This window comes from Nerophis ophidion, linkage group LG18 (assembly GCF_033978795.1).
Source record: "Nerophis ophidion isolate RoL-2023_Sa linkage group LG18, RoL_Noph_v1.0, whole genome shotgun sequence".
Classification (NCBI taxonomy): domain Eukaryota; kingdom Metazoa; phylum Chordata; class Actinopteri; order Syngnathiformes; family Syngnathidae; genus Nerophis; species Nerophis ophidion.
In genome coordinates, this window is record NC_084628.1 from 46,537,216 (window position 1) to 46,548,266 (window position 11,051).

At 45.3% G+C, this 11,051-nt stretch overlaps 1 protein-coding gene across 2 annotated transcripts in view; it reads left to right on the top strand.

Moving 5' to 3' along the window:
• The window catches only part of hepacama (hepatic and glial cell adhesion molecule a), a 45,494-nt gene extending 36,457 nt beyond the window's left edge, over nucleotides 1–9,037 (top strand). For both annotated transcript variants that reach the window (XM_061878409.1, XM_061878408.1), the window contains exons 4-7: nucleotides 1,718–1,808; nucleotides 1,939–2,006; nucleotides 4,268–4,338; nucleotides 8,405–9,037. In XM_061878409.1, coding sequence (XP_061734393.1) covers nucleotides 1,718–1,808; nucleotides 1,939–2,006; nucleotides 4,268–4,338; nucleotides 8,405–8,773 — 599 coding nt within the window. In that variant the 3' untranslated portion in view covers nucleotides 8,774–9,037. The remainder of the gene's footprint in view (nucleotides 1–1,717; nucleotides 1,809–1,938; nucleotides 2,007–4,267; nucleotides 4,339–8,404) is intronic.
• Nucleotides 9,038–11,051: the final 2,014 nt, after the last annotated feature.

Below are 11,051 nucleotides of genomic sequence, written 5' to 3' on the forward strand. Positions count from 1 at the left end.
CAACTGACTCTCGCGCCGTACCTTCCGTCAAAACTCTAAAGGCCGACTGCACATTTCCTATCTTCACAATAAAAGCCCTGCTTCATGCTGCCTGCGCTAACTAAATACAGAGTCTCGGAAAACTGGCGTGCACAAGCGATCCCTCAGAAAGCTGGCGTGCACATCACTTGTGCACGCCAGCTTTCTGAGACTCTTATTTTGTTAGCACAGGCAGCATGAAGCAGGGCTTTTATTTTGAAGATAGGAAATGTGCAGTCGGCCTTTAGAGTTTTGACGAAAGTCTGTTGAAATAAAAAGTGTTTCTGGCCTTCCTCTCTGTCATTTTTTCATAATAATTAACTGGCAGCAGCCAGCGTCATCTCACAAGACCCTCGGGTGCCGTGAATGTCAATCAAGCAAGCTACGGAATTTGCCGCCAATGTTTTTCCTGTAAAGTGTATGGAAGCTGGATGAATTAGATGCCAAAAACCAACCACTTTCATGTGGTATTGTACAGAAAGGACAACTTTTTTTCTCCTCCATTTGAAAATGTGGGCGTTATCATCATTACTGTCTGATTCCAATCAATGCAAGTCATCAGAATCAGGTAATACACCAACTTATATTCTTGTCTTTGTGAAAGAAAGACATCTCTATGTGTTACACATGCTTGTATTATCATTAAACACATTTAACTTGTTTACAAAAATGTCTCTTTCATAAATAAATAAATATAAATAATATATATAAATGAGGTAGATCCCCTCGAGTTGGTCAATTGAAAAGTAGCTCGCCTGCAGAAAAAGTGTGGGCACCCCTGGGTTAGAACAAGCTGGAACAAACGGATGTGTCGTTCTGGTTTGGTCTCGCTTTGCAAAGCTTGTTATTATTTGTTTGTTACTTTAATAAATCATTTTAAAGCTATTTGTCACTAAAGGATGAAGTGAATTATATTTATATAGCGCTTTTCTCAAGTGACTCAAAGCGCTTTACATAGTGAAACCCAATATCTAAGTTCCATTTAAACCAGTGTGGGTGGCACTGGGAGCAGGTGGGTAAAGTGTCTTGCCCAAGGACACAAAGGCAGAGACTAGGATGGCGGTAGCGGGAATCGAACCTGCAACCCTTAAGTTGCTGGCACGGCCACTCTACCAACCGAGCTATATCGTCTTTAAGAATATTTCCACGACACTACGCACACCTGTTGGTAATTGTTTCCTTCTGTATTTAAGCCTGCCTTCTCCTTTTGTTCGGTCTTGGTCCGTTGTTTGTTACTCGGCACGCGAATCTAAGACGGGACTTCGCAATAGTATATACATCCACGAAAATTAGCACGTAGTGAAAAAAACCAAACGTGACTGTTGCGAGTTGCAAACAACGGACCAAGACCGAACAAAAGGAGAAGGCAGGCTTAAATACAGAAGGGAACAATTAGCAACAGGTGTGCGTAGGGAAACAAGTAGCAGGTGGGACAAATGAAAAACCATGGAAACAAGATAGAACAGGAAGAGTCCAAAACGATCAACAAAACACAAAAGGACTCAGAAACCAAAACCGTACATGATCCGGGCGGCGGATCCCAACAGTAATGACATTGTTTGCATGGTGACATTCAGTTCTTGTTTTATTCACGTCTAAATTAAGAAGGTTCTGCTAAAAAAGGCAATGTGAGGACACACTCGGCCCCTGACGTTATTCTCCCTCCTCGTCACTATCTTCTCTTCTGCTTCTGGTGTAGGACGCAGCTCGCTGTACATCATCCTGTCCACCGGGGGCATATTCCTCCTCATCACCCTGGTGACGGTGTGCGCCTGTTGGAAGCCTTCCAAGTCAGTTCCGCCACTCTTTCTTTTCTCCCCAATGTTTTCTGTGTTTTTTTTGTTTGTTTTTTGAGTCTGCTTGTTGTTGCATTCACACATTTGCTCCTGTTGTTGTTTCCCCTGCTTTGCTGCAATGTAGAAAGAAGCATCGGCCGGTCCCCCAGAGGGCCCCCATCTACATGGAGCAGATTGAAAATGGCCATGACAGTCAGTTGTTGTTTTTATTTTTATATTATATGTGTGCAACAACCTAAACAAGACCTATGATGAGTCTAGTATACATCTATCATACTTCCTTCCGGTCTAGATAATACAAACCCTGTTTCTATATGAGTTGGGAAATTGTGTTAAATGTAAATATAAACTGAAAACAATGATTTGCAAATCAGTTTCAACCCATATTCAATTGAATGCACTACAAAGACTAGACATTTGATGTTCAAACTCATACTTTTTTTTTCCTGCAAATAATAATTAACTTAGAATTTCATGGCTGCAACACATGCCAAAGTAGTTGGGAAAGGGCATGTTCACCACTGTGTTACATCACGTTTTCTTTTAACAACACTCAATAAACGTTTGGGAACTGAGGAAACTAATTGTTGAAGCTTTGAAAGTGGAATTCTTTCACATTCTTGTTTTATGTAGTTCAACAGTCCGGGGTTTCCGCTGTCGTATTTTACGCTTCATAATGGTTAATCAACTTTTGAAACGGACAAAACAATTCTGTGTTGTCATGATGTCGTGGAGAAAAACATTCCTTAATGACATCATACCTTCAGCTTTGCATCCTTCATAAAGTCTGGAGATACTATCTACTGTTGTATATGCTGCCCTCGTTGTGAAGTCAATTATAAACAAACCCCGTTTCCATATGAGTTGGGAAATTGTGTTAGATGTAAATATAAACAGAATACAATGATTTGCAAATCTTTTTCAACCCATATTCAGTTGAATATGCTACAAAGACAACATATTTGATGTTCACATTTTTTTTTTTGCAAATAATAATTAACTTAGAATTAGTAGTAGTTGGGAAAGGGCATGTTCACCACTGTGTTACATCAACTTTTCTTTTAACAACACTCAATAAACGTTTGGGAACTGAGGAAACTAATCGTTGAAGCTTTGAAAGTGGAATTCTTCATCATTCTTGCTTGATGTACAGCTTAAGTTGTTCAACAGTCCGGGGTCTCTGCTGTCGTATTTTACGCTTCATAATGCGCCACACATTTTTGATGGGAGACAAGTCTGGACTGCAGGCGGGCCAGAAAAGTACCCGCACTCTTTTTTTTACGAAACCACGCTGTTGTAACACGTGGCTTGGCATTGTCTTGCTGAAATAAGCAGGGGTGTCCATGATAGCGTTGCTTGGATGACAACATATGTTACTCCAAAACCTGTATGGACCTTTCAGCATTAATGGTGCCTCCACAGATGTGTAAGTTACCCATGCCTTGGGCACTAATACACCCCCATACCATCACAGATGCTGGCTTTTCAACTTTGCGCCTATAACAATCTGGATGGTTATTTTCCTCTTTGTTCCGGAGGACACCACGTCCTCTGTTTCCAAATATAATTTAAAATGTGGACTCGTCAGACCACAGAACACTTTTCCACTTTGCATCAGTCCATCTTAGATGAGCTCGGGCCCAGCCAAGCCGGCGGCGTTTCTCTGTGTTGTTGATAAATGGCTTTTAGTTTGCATAGTAGAGTTATAACTTTCACTTACAGATGTAGCGACCAACTGTAGTTACTGACAGTGGTTTTATGAAGTGTTCCTGAGCCCATGTGGTGATATCCTTTACACACTGATGTCGGTTTTTGGTGCAGTACCGCCTGAGGGATCAATAGTCCGTAATATCATCGCTTATGTGCAGTGATTTCTCCAGATTCTCTGAACCTTTTGATGATTTTACGGACCGTAGATGGTAAAATCCCTAAATTCCTTGCAATAGCTTGTTGAGAAATGTTGTTCTAAAACTGTTCGACAATTTACTTACAAAGTGGTGACCCTCACCCCATCCTTGTTTGTGAATTACTTAGCATTTCATGGAAAGTGCTTTTATAGCCAATCATGGCACCCACCTGTTCCCAATTAGCCTGCACATCTGTGGGATGTTCCAAATAAGTGTTTGATGAGCATTCCTCAACTTTATCAGTATTTCTTGCCACCTTTCCCAACTTCTTTGTCACGTGTTGCTGGCATCAAATTCTAAAGTTAATTATTATTTGCAAAAAAAAAAAATGTTTATCAGTTTGAACATCAAATATGTTGTCTTTGTAGCATATTCAACTGAATATGGCTTGAAAATGATTCCGTTTATATTTACATCTAACACAGTTTCCCAACTCATATGGAAACGGGGATTGTAAAAGAAACTATTTTTCAAATGATTGTTAGGAACTCATACCTTTTGGATTGGGGACATTGTTGTTGAATAATATTGTTGTTGTTGTTGCAGTTGATGTTGTACCGAAACCAACCACCCTTGGCCGAAGGAGCCCCATGCCTCTCTACGTACTCAACGAAGACGTGAGTGAAATATCCTCTTTTTTTTGACCCAACAATGTTTACAATAATTAACACCAATTTAAATGCCTACTGAAATGAGATGTTCTTATTCAAACGGGGATAGCAGGTCCATTCTATGTGTCATACTTCATCATTTCCCGATATTGCCATATTTTTGCTGAAAGGGCTTAGTATAGAACATCGACAATAAAGTTCCCAACTTTTGGTCGCTAATAAAAAAGCCTTGCCTGTACCGGAAGTAGCAGACGATGTGCGCGTGACGTCACGGGTTGTGGAGCTCCTTACATCTGAACATTGTTTACAATCATGGCCACCAGCAGCGAGAGCGATTCGGACCGAGAAAGTGACGATTTTCCCATTAATTTGAGCGAGGATGAAAGATTTGTGGATGAGGAAATTGAGAGTGAAGTACTAGAAGAAAAAAAAAAGACAAGGCCAGTGGGAGCAATTCAGATGTTATTAGTGAAGTGAAGTGAATTATATTTATATAGCGCTTTTCTCTAGTGACTCAAAGCGCTTTACATAGTGAAACCCAATATCTAAGTTACATTTAAAGCAGTGTGGGTGGCACTGGGAGCAGGTGGGTAAAGTGTCTTGCCCAAGGACACAACGGCAGTGACTAGGATGGCGGAAGCGGGAATCGAACCTGCAACCCTTAAGTTGCTGGCACGGCCACTCTACCAACCGAGCTATACCGCCCCTAGGATCATTCTGGAAAATCCCTTATCTGCTTATTGTGTTACTAGGGTTTTAGTGAGATTACATGGTCGTACCTGTACAACCTGAAAGTCGGGGGGTGTGACCACGGGTGTGGTGACCGCCAGTGTCTCCGAGGGAAGCCACGTTTCTCGACCAGGCAAAGGCAGCCGGGCTGAGATTTTTTTTTTCCCCCTCCTCCACGGTGTAAGCATCCGACGGTCGGGGCGGCCGGTGGGAGGAGGCAAGAGAGTCCGCAGCTGCAGGAGTTTTGTAATCATATGTTTATAATCATAGCCTCCAGCAGCAAGAGGTATTCGGACCGAGAAAGCGACAATTTCCCCATTAATTTGAACGAGGATAAAAGATTTATGGATGAGGAAAGTTAGAGGCGACGGCAGTGTGAGCGTTTCAGATGTAATCAGACATGTTTACAAGGATAATTCTGGAAGATCCCTTATCTGCTTATAGTTTTAATAATGTTTTAGTGAGATTGTAAAGTCATACCTGAAAGTCGGATGGCTGCGATGAACACCAGTGTCTCTCCGAGAAGCCAATGGAGGAGCCAAAATCACAGCTGCCTTTTTGACAGCTGCAGGAGGAAGTCGCGTAATCCACTGAAGTCTCCGGTAAGAGCCGACTCAATACCACAATTTTCCCATCCAAAACCTTGCCGGTTGACGTAGAGAAACATGTTCGCTTGACCGCTCTGTGTTAAAGCTTCACAACAAAGAAACACCGGCTGTGTCTCGGTGCTAAAAGCAGCTGCAATCCACCGCTTTCCACCAACAGCATTCTTCTTTGACGTCTCCATTATTAATTGAACAAATTGCAAAAGATTCATCAACACAGATGTCCAAATTACTGTGTAATCATGCGATGAAAAGAGACGACTTTTATCCGTGAGTGGTGCTGGGCTGATATGTCCGCTCCAACCCGAAACGTCACTAACACGCGTCATCATTCCGCGACGTTTTCAACAAGAAGTGTTAAAAATAATTTTCAAACATAAAACATTCTCATGCATTTTTAGTCCATCCATCCGTTTACTACCGCACCTGTGCAAGAAGTTGCGTTAAGAAGTTATTTATTTATTATTGGTTAGTGTGGGGCTTGTTTTCTTGGGAGTTCTTCAGACCCCCAAGCACCGACATGAGAGCCCGTTTCAGGGTTACACTATTGTTTTATTTTTCAATAAGTCTCTCAGTTGCTTTCCAGCAATTGTATTTTTCTCTTTCGTTCTCGCTCGAACTCTGGCTCCAGCCCCAACCCCATCTCTCCTCCTGGCTGCTGCTTATAACAGAGCGACAGGTGATTAGATAACAAGGCTCAGGTGGGCCATGTACGCAGCTCTCGCTGATTTCGAGGCCGGTCCTGGCAGCACCCCAGTTCGCTGCAGGCCCGCGGGCCACGCCCCCTCCACAGTTAGCTTCAGAATAACAATGTTATTACAAAGAATAAGAATACTCTAGAAATGTTGGTCTTACCTAAAAATGCACGCGTTAAGTTGTGGTCAGTGTTAAAAAAAATATTATATGGCTCTTACGGAAATACATTTTAAAATATTTGGCTTTTTGGCTCTCTCAGCCAAAAAGGTTCCCGACCCCTGTGGTAGAGAAACATGTTCGCTTGACCGCTCTGTTCCATATTAAAGCTTCACAACAAACAAAGAAACACCGGCTGTGTTTGTGTTGCTAAAGGCGGCTGCAATCCACCGCTTTCCACCAACAGCATTCTTCTTTGACGTCTCCATTATTAATTGAACAAATTGCAAAAGATTCAGCAACACAGATGTCCAAAATACTGTGTAATCATGCGATGAAAAGAGACGACTTTTATCCGTGAGTGGTGCTGGGCTGATATGTCCGCTACAACGTCACAAGCACGCGTCAACATAAGCGTCATAAATGATAAATGGGTTGTACTTGTATAGCGCTTTTTTACCTTCAAGGTACTCAAAGCGCTTTGACACTACTTCCACATTTACCCATTCACACACACATTCACACACTGATGGAGGGAGCTGCCATGCAAGGCGCTAACCAGCACCCATCAGGAGCAAGGGTGAAGTGTCTTGCTCAGGACACAACGGACGTGACGAGGTTGGTTCTAGGTGGGATTTGAACCAGTGACCCTCGGGTTGCGCACGGCCACTCTCCCACTGCGCCACGCCGTCCCGTGTGAGTTTTCCTTGCCCTTATGTGGGCCTACCGAGGATGTCGTAGTGGTTTGTGTTGTGGTTTGTGCAGGCATTTGAGACACTAGTGATTTAGGGCTATATAAGTAAACATTGATTGATTGATTATTATCCTCATCCACGAATCTTTCATCCTCGCTCAAAGTAATAGGGGAATTGTCGCTTTCTCGGTCCGAATCGCTCTCGCTGCTGGTGGCCATGATTGTAAACAATGTTCAGATGTGAGGAGCTCCACAACCCGTGACGTCACGCGCACATCGTCTGCTACTTCCGGTACAGGCAAGGCTTTTTTTATTAGCGACCAAAATTTGCGAACTTTATCGTGGATGTTCTCTACTAAATCCTTTCAGCAAAAATATGGCAATATGGCGAAATGATCAAGTATGACACATAGAATGGACCTGCTATCCCCGTTTAAATAAGAACATCTCATTTCAGTAGGACTTTAACGTCCAGCAGATGTCAGTATTTAATGACACAGTTTCGATACAGTTTAGCAATGTGTGGAAACGATACATGGACCCATCACTAGCTGATATATATATATATGTCAGCCCCGGGAAGAAGGAGGATGTCACACATCAACAGGATACTTCACGGGAAATTTAAAATTGCAATTTAGTAAACTAAAGCGGCCGTATTGGCATGTGTTGCAATGTTAATATTTCATCATTGATATATAAACTATCAGACTGCGTGGTCGCTAGTAGTGGCTTTATAGCTTTATAGTGGGGCGGTATAGCTTGGTTGGTAGAGTGGCCGTGCCAGCAACTTGAGGGTTGCAGGTTCGATCCCAGCTTGTACCATCCTAGTCACTGCCATTGTGTCCTTGGGCAAGACACTTTACCCACCTGCTCCCAGTGCCACCCACACTGGTTTAAATGTAACTTAGATATTGGGTTTCACTATATAAAGCGCTTTGAGTCACTAGAGAAAAGTGCTATATAAATATAATTCACTTCACTTTCAGTAGGCCTTTAAAATAGCTGCATAAAGGGAGCAGGGTCACCCCAACCCCCCACACTCTTCCTTTTTATACCATTTTAATGGAGGTACTGCTCTGTATTGAGTAAACATTTTGGAATGAAAGAAAAGAGCGCCATCTTCTGGATCGCACCCCTTTGTGACGAGTTCAGGTTGGGTTTTCTAAAGCAGCCCACTGTCCTGTTTCAGGAGACCCTGGAGCGTTTGGAAGAAAGCGCCAGCAATGCTTTCAGCCAATCAGAAATCAACATCCCTGCCACCTACGTGCCGGTCCTCCCCTCTCACGCCCACAGAACTGACCAGCCCGTCTGGACCACCCCGCGCAGGTACTCCCGCAGCCCCTCCCCGCTGGCGCAGCTCCTCCCACAAGCGTCCCCCCTCGCCGGTCCTCCCCTCACGCCCGTCCGGTCGCCGGCCCACTCCCCTTGCTCGTCCCCGCGCGGCTTCAGCCCCATAAGAAAGGCCCGGCCCCCGGTCGGAATCCCCAACATCCGCCTGCCCGTCGAGGCGGAGAGTCCCGCCCCCGGCGAGAAGACCCCGGGTCCTCCGCAGCAGTGAGGCCCCGTGTTGTCGATCTTCTATGCTGTAACGTCGCCAAGGATGCTGATGTTGTTAGCGCCATCAAGTCCTGGGTGGCCTCCAGCGGTACAGGTGACGTCCTGTGATGTAAACAAAGTAGGTACCATGCACGGATGTTTCCTTTCTCACCTTTTATTAATTACACCGGGAACCCCTCAGAAGTAGTTTTAGGAGATTTCCTTTTTTTCTATGTTACTGTTCAAACGTCAAAGCGGTCTTATTGTATAGCTACAAAATAAAAAAAACGACAACAATACGACAATATTTTGCATTGTGACCTTTTGTTCAAAAATGACCATCCATCCTTCTATCTTCTTCCGTTTATCCGAGGTCGGGTCGCGGGGGCAGCAGCCTAAGCCCAGACTTCCCTCTCCCCAGCCACTTGGTCCAACTCCTCCCAGGGGATCCCGAGGTGTTCCCAGGCCAGCCGGGAGACATAGTCTTCCCATTGTGTCCTGGGTCTTCCCCGTGGCCTCCTACCGGTCAGACGTGCCCTAAACACCTCCCTAGGGAGGCGTTCAGGTGGCATCCTGACCAGATGCCCGAACCACCTCATCTGGCTCCTCTCCATGTGGAGGAGCAGCGGCTTTACTTTGAGTTCCTCCCGGATGGCAGAGCTTCTCACCCTATCTCTAAGGGAGAGAACCAAACGCTTGTAACCGTGATCTTGTCCTTTCGGTCATGACCCAAAGCTCATGACCATAGGTGAGGATGGGAACGTAGATGGACCGGTAAATTGAGAGCTTTGCCTTCCGGCTCAGCTCCTTCTTCACCACAACGGATCGATACAGCGTCCGCATTACTGAAGACGCCGCACCGATCCGCCTGTCGATCTCACCATCCACTCTTCCCCCACTCGTGAACAAGACTCCTAGGTACTTGAACTCCTCCACTTGGGGCAGGGTCTCCTCCCCAACCCGGAGATGGCATTCCACCCTTTTCCGGGAGAGAACCATGGACTCGGACTTGGAGGTGCTGATTCCTATCCCGGTTGCTTCACACTCGGCTGCGAACCGATCCAGTGAGAGCTGAAGATCCCGGTCAGATGAAGCCATCAGGACCACATCATCTGCAAAAAGCAGAGACCTAATCCTGCGGTCACCAAACCGGAACCCCTCAACGCCTTGACTGCGCCTAGAAATTCTGTCCATAAAAGTTATGAACAGAATCGGTGACAAAGGACAGCCTTGGCGGAGTCCAACCCTCACTGGAAACGTGTCCGACTTACTGCCAGCGATGCGGACCAAGTTCTGACACTGATCATACAGGGAGCGGACCGCTACAATAAGACAGTCCTATACCCCATACTCTCTGAGCACTCCCCACAGGACTTCCCGAGGGACACGGTCCAATGCCTTCTCCAAGTCCACAAAGTACATGTAGACTGGTTGGGCAACTGGGTTCCAACTATCGTGGGATCACATTCCTCAGCCTTCCCGGTAAGGTCTATTCAGGTGTACTGGAGAGGAGGCTACGTCGGATAGTCCAACCTCGGATTCAGGAGGAACAGTGTGGTTTTCGTCCTGGTCGTGGAAATGTGGACCAGCTCTATACTCTCGGCAGGGTTCTTGAGGGTGCATGGGAGTTTGCCCAACCAGTCTATAAAAATTATCACTTTAAAAAATATGTAAAGCATAATACAGAATGAATGAATGAAATAAGTTTATTTCGGTCATATAATCAACCATCAACCATTTTGTGTGACCAGTTTAACAGGCGGTGCGGCGTCTTCAGTAATGCGGACGCTGTATCGATCCGTTGTGGTGAAGAAGGAGCTGAGCCGGAAGGCAAAGCTCTCAATTTACCGGTCGATCTACGTTCCCATCCTCACCTATGGTCATGAGCTTTGGGTCATGACCGAAAGGACAAGATCACGGGTACAAGCGGCCCAAATGAGTTTGGGTCTCTCCCTTAGAGATAGGGTGAGAAGCTCTGCCATAAAGTAAAGCCGCTGCTCCTCTATATGGAGAGGAGCCAGATGAGGTGGTTCTGGCATCTGGTCAGGATGCCACCCGGGGAAGACCCAGGACACGTTGGGAAGACTATGTCTCCCGGCTGGCCTGGGAACGCCTCGGGATCCCCCGGGAAGAGCTGGAGGAAGTGGCTGGGGAGAGGGAAGTCTGGGCTTAGGCTGCTGCCCCCGCGACCCGACCTCGGATAAGCGGAAGAAGAGGGATGGATAGTTTAACAGTACAGATTATACATATTCAACAATCATGCTCATTTACACACTAAAAGAAAAAGAATGACTGAAAAA